The sequence below is a fragment of the Anguilla rostrata genome, chromosome 1, assembly GCF_018555375.3.
Source record: "Anguilla rostrata isolate EN2019 chromosome 1, ASM1855537v3, whole genome shotgun sequence".
Lineage (NCBI taxonomy): Eukaryota > Metazoa > Chordata > Actinopteri > Anguilliformes > Anguillidae > Anguilla > Anguilla rostrata.
In genome coordinates, this window is record NC_057933.1 from 54,051,251 (window position 1) to 54,074,617 (window position 23,367).

The 23,367-nt window shown below is 48.6% G+C and overlaps 1 protein-coding gene across 3 annotated transcripts in view; it reads left to right on the plus strand.

Annotated features, from left to right (window-relative positions):
- Positions 1-22,744, plus strand: part of hace1 (HECT domain and ankyrin repeat containing E3 ubiquitin protein ligase 1) — a 32,123-nt gene extending 9,379 nt beyond the window's left edge. For 2 of the 3 annotated variants that reach the window (XM_064342942.1, XM_064342956.1), the window contains 16 exons: positions 572-673; positions 775-881; positions 1,838-1,988; positions 4,693-5,063; positions 6,390-6,458; positions 6,578-6,665; positions 7,722-7,833; positions 8,867-8,964; positions 10,997-11,084; positions 11,335-11,484; positions 13,223-13,419; positions 18,365-18,496; positions 19,070-19,168; positions 19,606-19,676; positions 20,419-20,532; positions 21,581-22,744. In XM_064342942.1, coding sequence (XP_064199012.1) covers positions 572-673; positions 775-881; positions 1,838-1,988; positions 4,693-5,063; positions 6,390-6,458; positions 6,578-6,665; positions 7,722-7,833; positions 8,867-8,964; positions 10,997-11,084; positions 11,335-11,484; positions 13,223-13,419; positions 18,365-18,496; positions 19,070-19,168; positions 19,606-19,676; positions 20,419-20,532; positions 21,581-21,683 — 2,052 coding nt within the window. In that variant the 3' untranslated portion in view covers positions 21,684-22,744. The remainder of the gene's footprint in view (positions 1-571; positions 674-774; positions 882-1,837; positions 1,989-4,692; positions 5,064-6,389; positions 6,459-6,577; positions 6,666-7,721; positions 7,834-8,866; positions 8,965-10,996; positions 11,085-11,334; positions 11,485-13,222; positions 13,420-18,364; positions 18,497-19,069; positions 19,169-19,605; positions 19,677-20,418; positions 20,533-21,580) is intronic. The other variant, XM_064342948.1, reaches the window with a different exon arrangement.
- The last annotated feature ends 623 nt before the right edge of the window (positions 22,745-23,367 follow it).

A 23,367-nucleotide genomic window follows, 5' to 3' on the forward strand; every position in this document is an offset into this window, starting at 1 on the left:
TCCTGTTTATCAAAAGGAAATTTCGTTATTTTTTTCATTTGAATAAGGAAGTTTACATCTTTGTCTTGCGGCTTAATGAATACTTCAGATGGGAGAAGAGTGTAATTACACAGGATCTTTAAACCACACATGCATGCAAAAAGATGTTTTTCCACAAAAAGATGTGGTGAGATCAGCACTGTGCTTTATTGTTGTCCGTAATGAGGAGTTCCGGTGTTTACCATGATAAATATTCCTGGTCAAACAATTTTGTGTCTCAGTGATTGGCTGCATCCATGATTATACATGCATCCTTTAGTGATTGTAATTGCAGAAAAACGAGTCGCATCTTACTACTGATGAATATATCAATCAGCGCTCACCAGTGTTTTTTTGGGGTCAACTATTCTGGGACAGTTTTCAGTACATACACTGATTTTGTTGAATAGATTATGTTGTCAGATTATATGCTTATCTCATCCATCAGGCAGTCTCACTCTCTCTCACACACTCTCTCTCTCTCTCACACACACACACACCTTAGTCTCATGCACACTCTCTTGTTGAGTTACTGATGTGTGTCCTTGTTTAGGGTGGTTATGGTGAGACGTGTGAGATTCTCATTCAGCACCATGGGAGATTGTTCCAGACCCTCATCCAGATGACACAGAACGATGACATCAAAGAGAACATGGTACTCTTCTTCCTCTCCCACTCTTCCTCTTCGTCTCCCTGTGTCTGTGTGTCCACTGCCCCTTTTTGCCCTGTTCTGATGGCGTGTCTGTCTCTCTGTAGCTGAGGCAGGTCCTGGAGCATGTCTCCCAGCAGAGTGAGCTGCACTACCAGAGGATCCTGACCAGCCTTGCTGAGGTGGCCACCACCAATGGGCACAAGCTCCTGAGGTACCGCCCACATTTCCACCAGTGATGCGACAGCGGGATGTCCCGATCCCACCAAAATGGGTGGAGCTAATATTTGTGATCAGTGATTCTGAGATTTTAACCCGTCATAGCCTTTGCTTTGGAGAGAAACAAGCTTTGATTCACTCAAAGTCCATAGTTAACATGACAAGTTGGTTTCGTCCATCACAGGGTTTATGCAATGTCTTCACTCTCCCCACTAATGTATTCCCCTGGACCATGGTCAGAGGGTAAAACTGCAGTTTGATAGATTGCAGTTGTATAATGTCTTCCTCACTGTGCTTTACAGTGCAGGAAATGGAAGCTCGCCTTCTGCGCCAGCAATATGTAGTACCCGCCTTTTATTTATGTTACCAGAGAGGGCTGGCAAGATGAGTAGCAGTACAGTTTACACGGCGCGTAAAAACAATTTACACAGCCACACTGTCCACAAAGCACTACAAGAAGGCGATACAAACTAAATTTGTGGAAATATATAGAGAAAAATGAGAAAGAAGCAGGTTTTTGAATTCACTGAGTGAAACCAGTTTATCTAGTTTGAGCTTTCTGTATGTTGGTCCGTGGCCAGGAAGGAAACATTGTGATTAAAAGCTTTTTTTCCCCTCTCGGCCCTTATCCACTGTACTACCTGGGTGATGCATGGCATCCATTTTGCGCCGGAGCGCTCACCACACATCAGCCGAGGCGGCGAGGGAGTTCTTAACTCGGCCCGAGCTTAAGGATGATGTAATGGCCAGATTGAGAGCGACAGGCCGGGAGTTAGGCGGCGCGTCAGGGAAAGCCTTCCTCTCGGGCTACAGGCGCCGCGCCATCTTTACCGACCGCACTGAGCCAGGACCTGAGTTTGAAGCCGTTCCCGAGATGGATGTCCGTTGATTAGACGAGCGGGGCGGCTGCTCGCCCTGACCCTGTTCCTGATGGAACTCCCTTTCCTCCAGTTTATCCAGTAACTACGAGGCCCAGATGAAGAGCCTGCTGCGGATCGTGCGGATGTTCTGCCACGTTTTCCGGTTGGGGCCCTCCTCCCCCAGCAACGGGAACGACATGGGCTACAACGGCAACAAGACGCCCAAGAGCCAGGTGCTGAAGGTGAGAGCCAGAGAGAGTGAGGGATGGGGAAAGGGGGGGAAAGACTCTAGATCAGCACCATTTAGAGGACCATAAAATGGGACGGGGAACTCGAATGCACCTTAGGCGAGGTGGCGAGGGAGCGACCCATTTGTCCTGTTTTACCAAGGGATGGTTAGATGGTAGATTTGAGTGAGGACACTGTGAAACTCCTACTCTTTCTGTAGACTCAGTGAATCAGCACCTTAACGTCTCATCCAAAAGACAGCCTTGCCTACAGCGGGGCGTGTTGCAAATTGGTTTTTCTGCTCAGACCAGAGGGAAGACCCCCCTGTAATAGCACACCTGCACCACTTCCATCTGCTGCCAGATTTTACCATCACAGTATTAATGAAGCCCAGGTTCAGCTCTCCAGCAGGGCGGTGTGGCTGCTGACTCTGGACAAGCTGAAACGTGACGTTTGTGCTAGTCGCAATCTGAGCCAGATGAAAGGGAGGGTTGAGGATAAAAGACCCACAGGGCTGTTGGGTATCCATATGATATACATCACTGAGTGGACATGAACATTCCTAGCTGTAGTGATTCGGGTCCTCCAACAGAGGGTACCAAAGGACCGTCTTACGGCCTCTGGCTCGTCAGAGCTGGGCTCGTTTCAGACCCTCTCTTACGGGGCTGCTTTTGGAAAGCATGAAATCCACCATTTCCACGGATAAACCCCCGAAAAAGACGCTCTGAAGTCGGGTCCTGAGATACACCGCTTCGGTTGGGCTCTGATCTCTGTGGGTAAAAGCGCTGTGGAGGAGGCAGGTTTGTCCCAGTTTTGAGTTGAGTGTCTCCCGCGGTCGAGTGTTCAGGTGATCGGATGAAGTCGAGGGTGAGGCCCTGTTCAGAGCCATCCTGTCAGATCGGGTGTATTTAATAAGGATTCGTCCTTGTGTGTTTTTGTCTCGATTCAAATTTTCTGGCAGTATATGTAGATTGCTTAGATTAGGTATGTAGTGAAAGTGTGGGAGGATAGGAACACTGTTTGGGGAGAGGCCAACTGTTACTATGGAGATGATTAGTTATGCGGATAATATAGGTAATTAATGCGGAGGTGGTTGGACTGTTACTGTATTTAACATTTTCAGTTTACATGTTTGTATACTGTATTTCATTGATATGGTGAATGCGATGGGGGAGAACAGCTGTGGAGATTACTTTTTTAATGAAATGCAGATCTCAGAAATTAACTATTCAGAATAAAAAACAATTTAGTAATGTGTAATATTTCAGTACTGATCCAAGAAAGGAACTCTTTCAGATTTAAAAAAAAAGGAAAAACATTTCAGTCCACATTATACTAATTTTAAAATATTGGTATAATGTGGATAAATAATTATACATTGGACTACTACAAACTACTACAATTTTATCGTGCAGTAGCTTAATTATAATCCTGAATTTAACCTAATAGTATTCATTAAATTTAGTATATATAGTATAGTCTGCAAGAATAACCTGGCTATTGTGATCCAGAAAACGCAATTGTTCCCATTCAGATACTGTTTAAATACTCTGCATAAATTAACAAAGTGCTCATTTCTAAGAATAATTTCTTTTAAAAAACTTTTCACAGAATGCACAATCTGTTCATTCCGCATAATTTATTTTTGCCTTTTTTCCCAAAATAATAAATGAACCAATAAAAGACATTTTCATTTGAATTCTCTGCACCATGTTGCCACCAAATGTCTCCCAGCCTAATTTAGGCAAACAGGATCACATGAAATAGTCTCTGTTCTTCAGCAAAGCAGACTAAAGAAGGGTTATTTCTGCCAAAGGAAAATGCTGCCTGTTTGAATACTATGCCAGTCTAAAAATGAAAATGAGAAGTAAAACCACGTCTCTGAACATTCCCCAGACTACATCCTCAAAATTTCTCAGCGACAAAATGATTTGAAGTGAGGGAGACTGTAAATGAATGTGAACGAGCACATGAAAAAACATGAAAGAATTGTCTTTACCATGAGGCCGCTTTATCAAATGGTGATGTGATTGCTGCCAAGTCACTAAATTGTGTGAGTAAAATGGTTCATTTTGTCTCAAAAGTTCATTTTACAGTGGCGCATATTTCGATATACAGCATAACTTTCATTCTTAAAGGCTGAGGCTGAAATAAAATGTGCTTATTTTATGTTTTAAGTTGGGCGCTCACATTGGGGTTTGCATGCTATGAATTCTCATTCCTAAAAACTTGTGTGAAATATTTTTGCTGGACAGTACTTTACCTTTGTTTTCTGATGTTATGTTAAAGCAAAAATATAATGGAATAATTGTGTTTTCTTCTCACTAATTAGCTTGATTCATTCATGTTAACACTCTGCTTATACATCTTTGAAGTATACAATCTAATTTCACAGATGCTATTCTTAGAAATGGGTAGCACTGTATTTACATTTCACTGTTTAAATACATGGAAAGTATTTGTTTTGTGAGATTTGTTTTAAATATTCTGCAACAAATATTTGCTTTAATGAATGTTTATTTAAATGCTTAAACTGTTTGGAACATTAGAATTCATAAAATGTCAAATGTAAATATTTAGGTCTAGGTTAGGTCATGTGACCGCAGGTAGCTGTGTTGTTGTGGTTGTATGATATCCTGCTGTTAGCTGTGCTGGTTGGTTGTGTGGTGTTTTGCGGTTAGCTGTTTTGATGGAGGTTCTGTGGTGTGGTCGTGTCAGACTGGGCTGTCTCTGCTGCAGCCTCTGGAGCTGCTGTGGCACTCCCTGGACGAGTGGCTGGTTCTGATCTCCACCGAGCTGCAGAAGAACTGCAGCGACCCGGCCTCCGGCGCCGACATCGCCTCCCTCCTGCTGAAGCAGCGCGAGGCCGACTCCTCTGTCAGCGCCATCGCCACGGTAACGGACTACGGCAGCGGCGCCGTCCCCTCGGCTCTCCCGTCCCCCGGCCAGCCTTCGCTGGACCCGGAGGTTGTCATGGTGACGCCCGAGACCTGCTGCGACGGCGAGGATGTCATATCCATGACCGCCAGCCGCCTCAGCGCTGTTATACAGGCCTTCTACATGTGCTGTTCCTGTCAGATGCCACAAGGGTACGTCCTGCGCACCACCTTCCTACTTCCTGTTGCTTTTCTGTAACAATAACTGAGCCTTAAATGGTGTTTTAGACCGTCTCAAATCCAATACATCGTGATGGTTCATGGTGGTTCAATTCAAGAGTCCAGTGGGTGGGTGTCAGCTTGTGATGTCGGCCTGTGATGTCACCATCTTTCCGACTGTGAAGTGCTCTCAGTGGAATTGAAGAAATGGGAAGAGTAGTTTTTGGCTGTCTAGCTACACTAGAAACTTTGTATTTTTACATTGTTTTAAAATTTAATTTAACCAGCTGAGCATTCAGTTCTCTTCTGTGATAACCTTGGGAATGAAGATGCGTTAGAATGAGGGGTGCTTACGTTCGTCTGTATAGCTCTGTGTGAATTGGGGCCCTTGAGTCCCATTGGTTGACCTTGGTTCTACTTGTGGCGGAATTCCAACGGCGGCTTCCATTACCTCCCCGACCCTGAGGGTGAACCATCCGTTATCTGCGCTTTATCCTTGGGACGCCCGTAAAACTCATTACCCCCACAAAGACCCCCCCAGGAACTGTCCTGGGATGAAGGGAGGGAAGGGGTGGGGCCAGGACTGAAGGTTGCAGAACCACGCTGTCCTGGACCCATACGGTCATCGGAACCGCTGAGCGAGTTCAGACCGTAACTGCTTAGCATGCTGGGAAGTCAACACAGTCACTGCCAGCATTAGAGTAGCGCATGGCCGTTGGGTGATCCGTCTGGTGTCACACATTTTTGGCAGTGAAATATGGTGGTAAAGTGCAGGCTGGGCTTTAAAAGCGGCTGCTGTCTTACCATAAAAATGGCTTCCCGACCTCCGCGTCAAAACATACTTTCTGTGTGAAGAAAGTAGCTTAGATGTATGAGATCTTTTCTTGCTTGTCTTTATCTTCTGTGCTCATGCAGCTGTTTAATTAGATGTAATTACATCAATAAACTAGCCTTTAACTTACATTGAATTATGTTGCTGTTACTGGCGAACTGAAGCATGTCTTTTTCTCTCTGACTGCTCTTTAGTAACAGCCAGAAAACTCTACTTTGACAATTTTACTTTGACAAGATGCAGGTTGTAACCCTGAATTGCAGCTAAAAATAACTTTTTTGCTTTGCTGTAATTTTAAATGAGATATGTCAAAGTTGCAGTCTTTTAACAGTGCTTTTTTTAGTTTATTTGATTGTTTCAAAGCATATTTTCCTGTTTGAATGGCAGTCTCGTGCGGTTTCATTCTTCTGTAAGATAATTTAAAAATGTATTTTTGCTCTCGTTCACTCACACTTGTGCTTTCTCGCTTTCTGTTTCTGCTTTTAAAGGATGACGTCTCCTCGCTTCATAGAGTTTGTCTGCAAACACGACGAGGTGCTCAAATGTTTCGTCACCAGGTGAAAGAGCAGAACGTCGTATTTACATACATACAGCAGGACCAGATTGATTGGCTCTTTGGGAAATTCTCAATCTCTCTCTCTCCCCCTCTCTCTCTCCCTCTCTCCATCTCTTCCAGGAACCCCAAGATCATCTTCAACCACTTCCACTTCCTGCTGGAATGTCCCGAGCTCATGTCCAGGTTCATGCACATCATTAAAGCTCAGGTGGGCGCCGCCATTGCTGAATTAACGCATCACTAACACCCAGGTTGTCCTCATAGTTTAGTCACCAGTTACTCAGTTTAAAAACTGACAGGCTAAATCAGCTGTACTAATGATGAAATTGCGGATACCTGGTTGTGGAAACTTTTAGGTGCAACTGTGGGAAACAAAGGGTTATTAAACGAAGTCTGACCCTTGTAGCCTGCCAATGGGCAGCATCTCTGGCAGTGTGCATTGCACTGCCACTCACCCAGAGCCTTCGCTCGTCCTGCCAATCAAGAACATGGAGGCTGTGATTGGCTGGCAGCTCATTTGTGCGTGGGGCTTTAAGTGAACTCTACGCAGCATGACGTCACATTGTAAAGTATCCGGTATAGTTCCCCATGGAACATTCTGGAATGTAGCAGCAGGCACCCCCACATGACACGAGGCTGAATCGTAAAGTTGCATCTATTACGGTGAAGATAACGCTCATCTTAAGCCCCCTTGCATTGGTTCATAAATTTTAAATGTTGTCGCAGTTTTAGTATTCATACACTTTTAGTGTTCATATTTCCACTCTTTCGACGCAGGTCCCTTTACCCTTGAATTATTATAGCCCTGGTGGGAATAACAGTTTTAATTATGGGTTCCTTTAAATTGACCAATCAGGCTTCATCTTTCTCCTTGCCTTTGATTGTGTCTTCTCTTTCCCCCGGGGAGAAAGAATCCGCTTTACCCTCATTTATTTCTCTCTCCTCAAGGTTCTTGTTCTGTCAATTTATACCTTCCCTAATGGCATTATGGTCGGTGAGACAAAGTGATTGAAATATCATGCAAATGACTTTTTATGTGTGCTTGTGTGTGCGTGCATGTGCGTGTGTGTGGGGCATGTTATTTCAATGCTTTTTTAAGAAAACGTTTTAATTATCAGTTGGGATATCTTCTGCTTACATTATTCAAAAGTTTAAGGAGTAGATAATGAATTTGAGACGGGGACGGCTCCCCTCGTGCGGGGTGCGTGCGGGTAATTAAGGGGACCTAACGAGCTGTAACGAGCCTGCCGCTCTTCTCCCCCAGCCGTTTAAGGAGAGGTGCGAGTGGTTCTACGAGCACCTGCTGGCCGGCCAGCCCGACTCGGACATGGTCCACCGGCCCGTCAACGAGAACGACATTCTGCTTGTCCACAGAGGTACCCGCCTCTCCTTCCTCTCTTCTTCCCTCTCTCTTCTTGTCTCAATCTCACCTCCTTGTCTTTCCTCTCCATCTTCTCTCCATTCTTTCTCTTTCTCGTGCTCTCTCATCCCCCCCATTGTACTCGTTTCCTTTCTCTGCCACAGTGTTCTCCTTTTCTCTCTATCCCTTCACCTCTCTCAAACACGTCACCCTGCTGTTCCCTGAAATCAGTTAAAATTACCAGCACACGGAAAGATGGAACCAAGCCATTCACTGGTATGGTTAAGTCTTTTTTGGGTGTTGATATTTCCCCTCTTTGCCCTGCATCAAATCCCGCAGAGTTTCGGAATCCCTCACCACTGTGCGCCGTGTCCAAGCGCTGCGGTCCAGAAATGAGCAGGCGTGTCGCACGGTTGCGGTCCACGCGTGAGCATGCGTTCCCTCACCCCTTCGTCTCCGGCTGCAGCAGGAAGCTGGCTCGCTCACTCTCGGTCGTTCAGTTTGGCCACATGACAATGACCGACGCTCCTATTGGACACACCGCCTGGCACCGCTACTGACGCACTGAAGATGCCCGCCTTTATGTGCCGTCGATAAATAAAACATCAGGGGTGGGAAAAGCGCTCCCAACACACACAGCAGTTTTTTTAAACACGCCCATTTGCACAGCTGGATGTTTTACTGAAACGATGAGCTTAGGCATCTTTCAGTGCCCCTCCAGAGCATTGAGCCTCACAGCTGAGTTTACATGATAGGCTCCCTGACCATTATATTGCACTGCCACGTCGTGTTTTTTTTATCTCTCCCCACGAGGCTCTTTTGTTCTTCTCCTGTATATACCTGAACTGGGACGCTGCGCGTGGCTGTAAATGATGGAGATATCACTCCGGGGGTCGGGGTTAGGGACGGGAGGCGTACCCCCGAGGACAACAGTGACACCTGGTGGTCGTTACTAGTTTATGGCAAAACTTTGGACTCGTTTTCTCTCTGAAAATAAAAGGAGATGCTCGCTGCTGCAAAGTGTTTGTCATTCTCCTCCCTCCACGCAGAGTCCATCTTCCGCAGCAGCTGTGAGGTCGTCTCCAAATCCAGCAACCAGAAGCTGAAGCAGGGCATCGCTGTGCGTTTCCATGGCGAGGAAGGCATGGTGGGTGTTTAAAACATTAGAGCCTCTTTCTCCGCACCTCCGCTTCTCCTGGCTTCCTTTCTCTTTGCCTCCCCCTCTCCTCTCTATTCCTCTTTTCTCTTTCCCACTTCCCCTGTCCTTCCCCATGTCCTCTTTTTCTTATTCCCCTCCTTTTTTAGTCTCCCTATCACCTTCACCCTTTACTTTTCCTCTACCATGTCACCATTCCATCTTGCTGCTTTGCATTGCTCTTTAACCGACTCTTCCCCTTCTTCTCCTCTTTCCCTTGCTCTACTCTCCTCTTTTCCTTCCTCTCCTCTCCTCTTTCCCTTCCTCTCATCTCCTTTCCTCCTCTCCTATCCTCTTTCCCTTCGTCTCCTCTCCACTCCTCTTCCCCTCCCCTCCTCTCCTCTTTCCCTTCCCCTCCTCTCCTCATTCCCTTCCTCTCCTCTCCTCTCACCTGTGTGCCTCTCTGCTCCTCTTCCTGTGTGGAGATGGTCAGACTCTGTGCTTGCTTGGACAGGCGGTGTGAAGCCTGACCCAGACAGAAATCAATACCAGACAATGATCTGGCTGCAAAAACTTTTGTCACTTACAAGATAAAGTGAGTCCCCCAGGGCTAAAACAGCCACAGTTCTTCCTTCACCCTCAAGTCTGTGACAATGTACTTATTCCTCTTCTCTACTGATGCAGTGCACCTACTCGTGTCTCATACTTATTCTGGTCTTTTACTGATGTAGTGCACTTATTGCTGTCTTATACTGATAGTCTGTTTATTCCAGTCTTATACTGATATATTGCTCCTACTCCAGTTGTACACTGATTTAGTATACCTGTTCCTTTTTTGCTGATACAGTGTAGTTTCTGTTTTCTGAAAATACAGTGTAAGATACTTAATAATCCTGTCATTCGCTGATATAGTCTATCTTGTTGTGTACTGCTAAAGTGTATGTATTCCATCTCCTATTGATACAGTGTTATTATTATTGAGACTTTTACAGTGTAAAGGTAATCTTGTTCGTATTCTACTGGCGCTGTCTCTACGTTGTTGACTCTTCATATTTTGTAAGTGTGTGATGTTTGGAGTGTGTATGTGTTTGTGTGTGTGTGTGTGACTGAGTGAGTGATAGTGGTGTGTGAGGGTTGAAATGTTATCCTTCTGTTGGCTGTGCAAGAGAGAAAATTTAAGGTGTGCGTGTGTGGATGTGTGTGCGGGCGTGTGTGTGTATGTGCGTGTGTGTGTGTACTTGTGTGTGTGTGTGTGCGTGCGTGTGCTTGTGTGTGTGCGAGTGCTTGCGTGTGTGTCGTGTGTACGTGTGTGTGTGTGTGTGCGGGCGTGTGTGTGTATGTGCGCGTGTGTGTGTGTGTGTGTGTGTGTGTACTTGTGTGTGCATGTGTGTGTGTGTGTGTGCATGCGGGTGCTTGTGTGTGTGTGCGGGTGCTTGCGTGTGTGTGTGTGTGTGTGTGTGTGTCTTGTGTGTGTGTGTGCATGCGGGTGCTTGTGTGTGCATGCGTGTGCTTGTGTGTGTGCGGGTGCTTGCGTGTGTGTGTATGTGTGTACGTGTGTGTGTGTGTGTGTGCGGGCGTGTGTGTGTATGTGCGTGTGTGTGTGTGGGCGTTGATTTGAGTGCTCAGTAGGCCAGTCATAGGAGCTGGGACCTCTCTGGCACCTCTAGACAGATTGTAATCTTGCCGCAACGCTGGCTCTCCAAAAAACCTGGAGCGAAATGAAAATGGTTTTTTGAAGTGCGTACCTGCCACGGGGTGGCCAGACACCGCGGGCATTGCGCCCCCCCACCCCCACACACACACACACACACACACGCCCCCCCCCCCCCCCCACTGATGCAGACCGACTGCAGTAGAGAACAGTGGAGAGCTTCTCCGGGCTGCTCGCTTCTCTTAATTTCTAAAGCCAGGGTTTCTCTGTATCTCTCTCTCTCTCTCTCTCAGTATCTCTCTCCCTCTCTCTCTCTCTCTCTTTCTCTCTCTCTGTGAGGCTGGAGACACCGAACCTGGGTGTTTTAATCATGCACCTCCTCTGACCCCCCAGGGCCAAGGCGTGGTACGGGAGTGGTTTGACATCCTCTCCAACGAGATCATCAACCCCGACTACGCCCTCTTCACGCAGTCCGCCGACGGTGAGTGTCCTGTCTGAGGGGCTCTGCCGAGGGACGCTCTTGTGGTCATGTGATAATTGGAACCGCGCGATGCCATTGGCTGTGAGGCGTCTCTGCCTAAGTGCGTCCCTCTGTGCGGGGGGAATTGGTCTCTCTCTCTCTTTCCTTTCTGTGTCTGTTTTTAAATGTGTCTGTACCGCAGATAGAGAGAGGTGGGCGTGTCTTTGCTCAGACAGGGCTCTGTATCTGTGTGCCTTTATGTGCATTACAGGAACCACCTTCCAGCCCAACAGTAACTCCTCAGTGAACCCAGACCACCTCAATTACTTTCGCTTTGCCGGCCAGATCCTGGGCCTGGCGCTGTACCACAGGCAGCTGGTCAACATCTACTTCACCCGCTCCTTCTACAAGCACATACTGGGTAAAACACTGCTCCTTCTACAAGCACATACTGGGTAAAGCACTGCTCCTTCTACAAGCACATACTGGGTAAAGCACTGCTCCTTCTACAAGCACATACTGGGTAAAACACTGCTCCTTCTACAAGCACATACTGGGTAAAGCACTGCTCCTTCTACAAGCACATACTGGGTAAAGCACTGCTCCTTCTACAAGCACATACTGGGTAAAGCACTGCTCCTTCTACAAGCACATACTGGGTAAAGCACTGCTCCTTCTACAAGCACATACTGGGTAAAGCACTGCTCCTTCTACAAGCACATACTGGGTAAAGCACTGCTCCTTCTACAAGCACATACTGGGTAAAGCACTGCTCCTTCTACAAGCACATACTGGGTAAAGCACTGCTCCTTCTACAAGCACATACTGGGTAAAGCACTGCTCCTTCTACAAGCACATACTGGGTAAAACACTGCTCCTTCTACAAGCACATACTGGGTAAAACACTGCTCCTTCTACAAGCACATACTGGGTAAAACGCTGCTCCTTCTACAAGCACATACTGGGTAAAACACTGCTCCTTCTACAAGCACATACTGGGTAAAGCACTGCTCCTTCTACAAGCACATACTGGGTAAAGCACTGCTCCTTCTACAAGCACATACTGGGTAAAGCACTGTTCCTTCTACAAGCACATACTGGGTAAAACACTGCTCCTTCTACAAGCACATACTGGGTAAAGCACTGCTCCTTCTACAAGCACATACTGGGTAAAGCACTGCTCCTTCTACAAGCACATACTGGGTAAAGCACTGCTCCTTCTACAAGCACATACTGGGTAAAACGCTGCTCCTTCTACAAGCACATACTGGGTAAAGCACTGCTCCTTCTACAAGCACATACTGGGTAAAACACTGCTCCTTCTACAAGCACATACTGGGTAAAACACTGCTCCTTCTACAAGCACATACTGGGTAAAACGCTGCTCCTTCTACAAGCACATACTGGGTAAAACACTGCTCCTTCTACAAGCACATACTGGGTAAAACACTGCTCCTTCTACAAGCACATATTGGGTAAAACGCTGCTTCTTCTACAAGCACATACTGGGTAAAACACTGCTCCTTCTACAAGCACATACTGGGTAAAACGCTGCTCCTTCTACAAGCACATACTGGGTAAAGCACTGCTCCTTCTACAAGCACATACTGGGTAAAACACTGCTCCTTCTACAAGCACATACTGGGTAAAGCACTGCTCCTTCTACAAGCACATACTGGGTAAACACTGCTCCTTCTACAAGCACATACTGGGTAAAACACTGCTCCTTCTACAAGCACATACTGGGTAAACACGCTGGAACCTGCCCTTCTACAAGCACATACTGGGTAAAACACTGCTCCTTCTACAAGCACATACTGGGTAAAGCACTGCTCCTTCTACAAGCACATACTGGGTAAAACACTGCTCCTTCTACAAGCACATACTGGGTAAAACACTGCTCCTTCTACAAGCACATACTGGGTAAAACGCTGCTCCTTCTACAAGCACATACTGGGTAAAGCACTGCTCCTTCTACAAGCACATACTGGGTAAAGCACCCTTCCACAATGAAGCACATACTGGATGAAACTCCTTTTCCTGTGTAAGCATATTGGGTAGAATACAGAATACTGTATGGTGCTCCTTCCATAAGTACTTATGTTTCTGTGTGCGTGTGTGTGCGTGCACACACTGATTATCTCTACATGTGTGTGTAGGGATCCCAGTGAACTACCAGGATGTGGCGTCCATCGATCCAGAATATGCCAAGAACCTCCAGTGGATACTGGACAATGACATCAGCGACCTGGGCCTGGAGCTCACCTTCTCCGTGGAAACGGACGTGTTCGGGGCGATGGAGGAGGTCCCACTCAAGCCAGGCGGTATCAGCATCCTCGTCACGCAGGACAATAAGGTGACCAATCAGAAACCTTGGAACTGTTGCTAACCTCCCTCAGAGCTGCTGAGGGTTTATTGCAGGGGCGGGCATCAAATGTGACATTTTACACAGTGAACAGATCCCGGTCCATTCTGGAGGGACTCGTGTTAGGAGAACACGAAACTGTAGATGAGTTACCTTTTCTTACTGCACATCTGTTCAGTTTCCCTACATTCTTAAAAGCATCGTTTTACATAGTAATCGAACAGGCGCTTAATAAAACATGTAGACGCTGAAACCCCAGTCTACCAAGTCAAATTATAGCACACTGTCAGTCTGGCAAGTTTGATTATATTTTGTCCAATGCTTTTTATATAAAAAGCATTTGACACCCGAGTACCACATGAGAGACATGTCATTGTCAAAATTAAATTAAAGTTGGAATCATGGGATTGTAGGAGCTATTTCAGAGGTGGTCTCAAAGTTAGCCGCACAGTAGAATATAAAGGTACCTATAGGATGCTTTCGCAAGTAAGGTGCTGTGGGAAATGGAGTCCCACTTCGATTAGTGTTGGGACCTCTGCTTTTCCTTTCTAAATGACGATGTTACTAATGACGCTGGTTGCAAAATAGTTCTATTTGCAGATGACAATGAAGAAAAAAAAAAAACTGGTTTAGTGAGCAGCTTGGTATTTACTAAAGTAATCCAAGAGGATTTAAACAAAATCCAGAAGTGGGCAAAAACCTAGCGAACGGCATTTAAAATAGCGTCATTTTATGCACGTGGGGAAATAATTAAGATGATTATTTTATGGAAATGAGAACCTTAGCAGTTTGAAAATGAGTAGTAGCCGTGTGAAGCAGGATCCAGGCACTGTACTGTAGCAGATGAAAAGGCCAGCGCGATGCTGGGATATATAGCGCAAACGTCTCCAGTGTAAATCACAGGAGTAGAACAGGGGGGCATATCTGGACTAGTTGAGGGTAAATTCTACACCGGTATCAGGGAGTAGTTTTTCCCCCCACGGAGAGTTGTCTGTGCCTGGAATAGCATGCTGGGTCATGTAATGGAGGCAGGGGGACCCCTGGGGTGTTCAAATCCAGGCTCGACACAGCGGCGAAAGAGCTGCAGAGCGGCCTGCTCTCCACGCGACGCGTCCGTGTGTTCTCAGACCGCTCCCCTGCAACACGCCGGGAAAATTCCTCGGAACCGCCAGCAGCTAATTCCCTCCACCTTGTCCTTTGAGCCTCTGTTTTGGATGAGTCGGCCCGATTTTAAAACCGAGCTGCACTCCAGGCCGTAGAGGTTGAAGCCCCTTGTTTTTCGAGGAAAAGGACGTGGTTTGGGGTCTGAGCTGGGCTTTCGCTGGGCCCGGAGGGAAACCGCGCGGGCTTTGTGTTTGTAGGGTTTGGCGGGCGAGCGTTTCCGCCGCGGCGCTCCGGGTGTGCCGGAGTAGCTCCCGCAGCTTCAGCTCCAGGCACACGTGGCGATTCCTCTTGGGGGGAAACGGGGGAAAGATTAGTTCTCTGACTGACGTTTCGCCCGGTAAGTGCTGATCGATTCGCCGACCTTACAGAAAGGGGATCCTGGAGGAATACACATGCTCATACAGCCACATCCCAGGAGGAAAGGGGAAATTTTAAATTGCAACTCCAAGTCCATTAATTTGCCCGTGTTTTTCCTTGAATTTAATTAAGATGGTAAGCAAGTTAAAATGATTCCTTTTTTTCGTCGCTGAAATGATTTGATTTAATTTCACGAAAATGTCTCCATTCATAGGCCATCATTTTAATCAGACGAAATCCCAAGTGTTGGGATTTTACTGTGACATTGAAGTAAAGTAAGCTCTGGTCACAAACGCGTGTGACTCGAGCCCTTCTTGCAGGCAGTGGATGATGACAGCATTGCGTCTGAAATGTTAACAGCGCTGTCTTTCACGCGTATTTCCCGACCGTGGCTGCCCCATTAAGCCTCTCTTTGTTACCGGTCCCATGGCGCAGGGGTAACCCCCACAACCCTCCCCCCCAGGGGTGGGACCGTCGTCTTTGTTGGATTTACGGCTCGCTTTCCCGGACGGGGGGCCGCGGCGATGTTGGAGCGCGAAATCGCATCGGATTAAAAACGGCGCACGGCGCTAATGCCCCATCTGCGCGGCGGCGCTCGCCGCTCCGCTCGCGGGCCATCAGCGGCCTTTTGTGCGCCGAGGTTCAGGGCGCGCTTCGCATTCAGCGGCTCTTTCTCAATCAGCGCGTCTTTCCCCGCCGTTTCCGTCGGCGACGGGGGCGGCGTCGAGGCGCGGCGTTCTCCTCGGCACAGCTGGGGGGAACAGCTGCTCGGTCGGAGGGAGCCTTCGTCCCTGCCCCGAGCGCAGTTAGCCGGGGGTATTTAAACAAACATCCTGTGGCTAAATATTGCGCGGGACGTGTTTCTGCAGAGTGGGGGTACTTTTATAAAAGGGTCTGCATGAGTAATCCATTCTGAACTTTTATGGAGAATTGGATGAGAGCATTGGTATTTATATGATTGTTATTGTTGTTAATGTTACAGATCCGGTTATGTTATATAAAATGTGCCACCGTCTTTTTTGTTCAGGCGGCCGTGGCTTAAATGCGAAATGATGGCGGTTGGATTTGTGATGTGCATTTGAGATTTGGGTCTTCTGTTTTGTAAGGACAGATGTTACCTTTAAGGCAGTGATTCACAGTTTTATTTATGATTGCTTGGGGCTATTCTCAGATGGTGTTTACTCTTTAAATACTGGATTTAATTCATTGGCGCACTGTTGTTGTCTGAGGGAACACAGATTTTCCCCGCTACTCCGATTCCACCTAAGACCCGTTCGTAGGGGCTACGGCTTTGTGGAGGGCAGGATGTTGATTGTGACTCTCCCTGGCTGCTTCACTTTGTTGAAGGAGTTCCTCAGTTTTTTACGAGCTGAGAGAGATTGCTAGATTGATTCATAAATTGCTGTTTGGTAGGGTGTAGTGGTTTGTTTTTTGTCCATGTAACAAGCCTTTAAAGGAAGGGATTTGGAGCATTTGATCTTATTTTTCTCTGCTCTTCTGTGGTGACTCAGATTTTCTGAGCCTTTGTAAAGTAGAAGGGTTAAATTTCAACCATTTTAAGTATCAGAACCCCGGTCTGTTTTAGAATATGGTAGAACATGATGTGTGCATGCACACGTGCGTGTCTGTGTGTGTCTGCATGTGTCTGCGTGCATGCGTGTCTGTGTGTGTGTGTGTGTCTCTTGCGTTGTGTGTGTGTGTGTGTGTGTGTGCATATGTGTAAACGTGCAAGCATTGTGAATGCACGTGTGTACTCGCACAGTTCTGCAAGTGACCAGTAGAGGCCAATGTTGCATAAGGTAGAAGTCTTTTCCAGGCTCTGTTTGAAGGTGAGTGCGTTGATGTGTTTGAGGGTCTGCCAGATCTGGGGTGCATGGCTAGATCTGGCCCCAAACACGCACACGCACACACACAGACACACACACAGACACACACACACACACGCACACACACATGCACGCACACACACAGGCACACGCACACACAGGCACACACACACACACACACACACGCGCACACACACACACACACACACACACACACACACACAGAAACATGCGGCATGCGTTCTGACATTGATGATTTGAGGGCGAGGCTTTTTCCCGCTGTCGGTGCAGCCCTAGCGTCCGCGGGCCCGCGCTCCGCTCTGAGCTAATTGCCGGCTCCGTGGGCAGGTGGGCGAGCCCGCAGGCCAGAGTAGACGATCCCAGACCACGCCGGGTCCGCTCTGCCCAGTCAGCGCCGGCAGCCAGCTGCAGAGCAGCACAGCGGGTCGGGGCGGGAGGACCAAATTAAAGCCGTTTGCTGTGTTTGTTTGTTCTGACTGCAGGACTGTATCTGTATTCCCTTCTCTGCTTCCCTTTCAGCCTTTTCTTTTTCTGCTCCCTGCCCACTCGATCTCTCTTTCCATCCCCATCCATCTCTCTTCCTTCTTCCTTCTGTCTCCCCCTATTTCCATCTCTCTTCCCCCCCCCCTCTCCCTCCCCCCCTCTCGCTACCTCCCTCTCTCTTCCTCCCTCTCCCCCCCTCTCTCTCTCCCTCTCTCTCTCTTTGTCTTTGTCTCTCTCTCGTCTCGTTGTCCGGGAGATGTATTGAATCTCCATTGTGGTGTGGCTCAGTCACACAGTGCACATCATGCAATTTCTGCCTCGCCGGGGGTGGGTGGGTGGGGTGTACCTGTGAGTGAGGGAGGGGGGGGTGGGATGCGGGAGGGGGTGCTGACTCGAGAGCTTCACTTCGCCGAGCGTAACCACAGAGACAGGGATCGGGTGAGGCACGGTAATGACGAAAATTCACTCAATAAATGGAAAAGTTTTTCTTTGTGATTCTCGTTTAACCTGCTTTACTGATGAAATGCGTTGGTTTTTCCTTTGTCGTACGTCTGGTCTGTTTCTGTGGCCACATGACTTTCTGTGACTCTTAATTTGACTTGTAACTGTCTCTATGCGTCATAGTGACTCAGTGTCTCAGTGTTCACTGTGTCTCTCTTCACTCTCTTCATCTCTCTGTCTCTGCACTTCTGTGCGTGTCTGTGACTCCTTGTCTCCTGACTGGGCGTGCCTCTCTCTCCCTTTCTCTTGCTCCCTCTCTCTCTCTCTCTCTCTCATTCTCTTCATCTCTCTGTCTCTGCACTTCTGTGCGTGTCTTTGACTCCATGTCTCCTCACTGGGTGTGCCTCTCTGTCTTTCTCTCCCTCCTCTCTCTCCCTTTCTCTCTGTCTCTCTTGTGTCCCTTTCTCTCTCTCCCTCTCTCTCTGTCTCTTTCTGTGTACGTGTGACTCGATGTCTCCTGACTGGGTGTCTCTCTCTGTCTCTCCCTCTCTTTCTTTGTGTCTCTCTTTCTGTGTGTCTGTGTGCGTGTGACTCGATGTCTCCTGACTGGGCGTCTCTCTCTCTCTCTCTCTCTCTCTCTCCAGGCGGAGTACGTGCAGCTGGTGACAGAGCTGAGGATGACCCGGGCGATCCAGCCCCAGATCAACGCCTTCCTGCAGGGCTTCCACACCTTCATCCCCCCGTCCCTCATCCAGCTGTTTGACGAGTACGAGCTGGTGAGTCCCGGAGCGCGCTCGCCGCACCCCTTCAGCACCCCCCCCCGTACCCCCCGTCCCCCCCGTCCCGCGTCACCTTCGGGGTGATCAGAGGGGTTTCACCACAGATTATTTAGTAGATTCTCTCTCTCTAAGGCCTTCGCTTCCGCTCATCTGTAATTTCCCCTCACAGCTGTTTTGCCGGAGTTGACAGATTTGAGATGACTCCCCCCCCCTTTTCCCCCCTTTACCAGATCGATCCTCTCCCCTGCAGATTGTGCAGCGTTTGCGTTGTTTGTTTATCGGGCATACGTGTGCGTGGACACGTCTGGGTCACGCGTTAGCATAACTGGGGGGGGGGGGGGATACAGGCCTCCCTGCCTGACCGCGCACGGCCCGAACGCCACGAACGCCGCGTTTGAACGTCACGTCCCGCCTTAACGCGTGCGAGGGCTCCTGCCTGCGGTTGGGTTCTCACGTGCTGTCTGCACATGGAGCCTTCCTGCTGTAATTGGGATGAAATCCCGTTCCCCTGGAGGGCTCCCCCACGCACGCTTCCTGACAGGTGTCCTTCTGCGCCGTGTGGCCCGACAGGAGCTGCTCCTCTCGGGAATGCCGGAGATTGACGTGGCGGACTGGAACAGAAACACGGAATACACCAGCGGGTACGACCTGGATGAGCCCGTCATCCAGGTGAGCTGCCGCGCTGCGGAGCATCACATATCAGCGTCTGATCCTCAGCGTTGGGGAGCCGTGTGCCTGGTCACGTGATCACGCTCAAGAGCTGATTTTGGGCTTCTTTTACTGAGGGATTTAATATTGTATTATTTGTTTGGGAGTTTTAATGTTGAGGGAATTTAACTTTGCGGTTATTGTGGGCTGATTTAACATTAAGTTTAGGGCTTTGATGTTTAGGTTCTGCTATTGGTGGGCTAAATTTGGGGTTCGTGTTTTGGGGGTTCTTGTGTTGTGGGTGTAATGTTGGGGTTGTTGTGTTGGGGGTGTAATGTTGGGGTTGTTGTGATCTTGTGTTGTGGGTGTAATGTTGGGGTTGTTGTATAGGGGGGTGTAATGTTGGGGTTCTTGTGACCTTTTGTTGGGGGTGTAATGTTGGGGTTGTTGTGTTGCAGTGGTTCTGGGAGGTGGTGGAGAGCCTGACGCAGGAGGAGAGAATTCTCCTGCTCCAGTTTGTCACTGGCAGGTGGGTTACCTGAGGACTCGTGCTCGTAGTTGGTGTAATTAAAGGTGGGGGGGCAGGGACGGTGCGGCGGGGGCCACAGTGCCCCGCTCAGACCCGCTCAGCTTGTCTGTGGGAAACGCATGAGTGACTGAGCCCTTTACTTCTTCATTATCAGCCATGTTCGCTCTTAGAAACTCTGGCAACCCATTCTGGCAACACTGTCATGCGTCTTAAAACAAACCTCCCCTCAGCACCCCGGCTGGGATATTCAACTTATGTGAACCCGCTGACTGTAAACTGCTGGTTTCAGCCGGTTTCAGGTCCTGGGGAATGGGTTTTAGAACAGTGCCAACAAACACCTTTCTTGATTTGGAGTGACATGGGGGCGGGCCTTGCTTTTGTCAGCTGCATCATTCTTCTTCCTTATGCAGGCTGACGTGGTTAATGTGCAGGGCACTTTACTGACGCACTTAGGGATAAAGTGCCTTTCCTCAGTGTGCATCAGCTGTGCCTCCTGAGAATAAAACCTGCAGCCCCTGGGTTTGGGTAAAACAGACAAGCACTGCTGTGTTACTCACTTTATATGCAAACAGGTCACGGGTTCAGGGTTACAAGGTAATGAGTTTTGTTCTCTTCTTCCCTCTTGTTCCTTCTCTCTTACTTTCTTCCTGTTGTTCTCTCACTCTCCTTCTCCGTCTGTCTCACTCTTTTCCCCCATCCTTCTCTCCTTCCCTCCTCCTGTGTGTCCTTCTCTGGCTCTCAGTTCCCGGGTGCCTCACGGTGGGTTTGCGTACCTGATGGGGGGGAGTGGCTTACAGAAATTCACCATTGCTGCAGTGCCCTACACCGCCCACCTGCTGCCTACATCCAGCACCTGGTGAGTATGCGCACGCATGCACTCACACACACGCACGCACATACACAAACACACACACACATGCACATGAATACACACGCAGACATGCACATACACACACACACCTACACACACACGCACGCATATGCACACACATGCACGCACACTCTCACTCACACAAGCATATACACAGACCCACATGCTATGCACTCGCTTCACACACGCTACGCATGTGAATACTAACAGACCATATATACCCAGTGCCTCAAGCATGCACACATAAGAGTCTCCTCAGAGACAGAGAGCAGGACTGAGACTGGTCGTGTGCGCGGGGGGTGGGGTGAGGGGTGGGGAAGGGGTGGGGTGGGGTGGGGGGGTTTCTCTATATAAAAGCAGAGCGACTGCAGGCTGCTCTCCACAGACCCGCTCCTACACGCAATCGCTTGGGCAGCGTAAAGGTTGCACTAAATCAGCGGCCCTTCGGACTGTAAACAACTGGCCTTTTTTGCGCGGCGGGGGAAAATAACATGGCTGCCCTTTAGCCGGCGCGCTCCGGGTCCCGCGGTTCGGCTGCGGCGGGAGGGCAGCGGTCCCGGAAATCACCGTCCGTCCCGCTCGCGGGCTGCCTGATTCACTGCCCCCTCCGTAAAGGCCAGCGAAGGAGCCGCACCTGAAGCAGAGTGCCTTTTTTACGGCCGCGTAGTGCTGTGTTTGTGTTGCGTTACTCTCGCGGTAGATCGGTGAAGTCGTAAAAATAAAAAATAAAAAATAATAATAATAAAAATCAAAGTGAAGCCTTTCAAAATGCAGCCCTTTGAAATGTAGGCAGTATTTGAATATGACAAAGATGGGGGAAGAGACAAATATCTATTAAAAATTAAATTTGGCTGCATTATCTTCGTGCGTTATCGTTATCTTGCGCTAAATGCCTTCGAGGCCTTCTGACGAGCGTGTCGCTGCAGTTTATCTCTCGATAACCCTCGGCCGATGTTCTCTAGGAAAGATATTCTCTAAGCCTGTTAAAGAGTGTTCAGCATAACCCCCCCCTGCTCTTCTGTTTCCTCTGCAGCATCAACATGCTCAAACTCCCAGAATACCCCAGTCAGGAAGTCCTCAGAGACAGGCTGCTTGTCGCACTGCATTGTGGGAGTTACGGGTACACCATGGCATGAGGTGTGTCCGTACGTCCGTGTGTGAGTTTGCGTGTGCAGACGTGCGCGTTGTGTGCAACACGCCACCCTGCCGTATGTGGTATGTTCAATGTGCAGGCTTTACAACAGGGATCTCCTTTTTAAACTCGCTCCGCTCCCTCTTATCTCACTCCTCTTATTTATACGGCATTATTTTAAGCCAGTTATTCATAAAGATAATTATCAATATGCCTTTCTTGCAAAAACTGGGGCTCGGAGCAATCAGTTAAAGCTAAAGCTCTTTACGGAGGGCAGGAAACAAGCCAAGCTCAGCTGCCAAAGTCTGTCTCAGCACCGTCTTCGTCTCCGAGCAACCCCTCGGTGCTGCCGAGCCAGAGGGCGCAGTTCTGGCCTCCGCCACCGTGTGGCACTCTTCCACTGTCCCCGCGCTCGTCGGCTGAGTCGCCCCCTCTGTGGAACAGGGATCGTTTTTACACTCCGTGGTTTTTCTGCTGCTGTCAGCTGGCCCGTGCCGGCCCGCCGTCGGCCCGCTGGGCACGGGGTTTGGCCTTCTTGGGTTCGACTCTGACTCCACGTTTTCTGTGTTGAAATGGCTACACTACACCATACGTTGTTCCTGAATTATTTACTTTTTAGATATTATTTTAAATTTTATGTGTTCTGTATATTTTGAATAAGATGACCATGAGGAAAAACCCATTGTCAAAGCAATACGTAATGGGTGTATACTTGGTAAAATGTGCCAAAACATCACAGATGTACAGTACATTCAGTAGTAGCGTTTCCGTTTGCATGGTATGTGGTAAAACAATGTTTTACAAAGAGAGACAAAAAGTGTATCATGCCATTTTATGTAGATCATTTTTCCATAAGTTCTCTGCAACTCCAAATAATTCTTATTATTTTTTAAGATTACCCAACGAATGTAAATGTCATATTTGATGTAATTTATCAGTATTGTTTTTGATGTATAGCTGTTTTGCCTTTGTAAACAGACGTTCTTGTTTGTAGTATACAGTACCTTTATATATATTTCTGCAGACCAATATGAAAATGCATTAAATTACATATTTTATCATAAACTGACCACAGGCTCTATTTCCTGGTTCTCTCGCTTCTTGGTGCCAGTACTTTGGTTCTGTGCTGGATACACGCACCTACACACAGACACACACACACATATGCACACAAGCATTCGCACAACCCTGCGCACACATACTCACGCTCACACACACACACACACACACACCTTCACACACGCACACACACACACAAACACATATCTGCTCACACACACACACACACACACATATGCACACATGCATGCGCACAACCCTGCGCGCACATACTCACGCTCACACACACACACACACACACACACACACACACACCTTCACACACGCACACACACACAAACGCATATCTGCTCACACACACCTGCGCACAAACGCACAATTGCACTCCACTCACACGGCCCGTCACACCTTCCTCCCCGGACTCAGCCCGCCCCCTCTATCCGTACCCCCGCGTCCCGCTGAACGCCTGTCTCCGATCCGCGGCAGCGCCGAACCCTGACACCAGGAGGCAGCGTTGCCTTGGCTACGGTCGGCGGGCCCCGAGGGCACGGCGCGGCCTGGCGGCTGGGGCGGGGGGGCGGGGGGGGCGTCTGGCCCGCCGGAGCGGGGACGGGCGGCGCTGGGCGGAC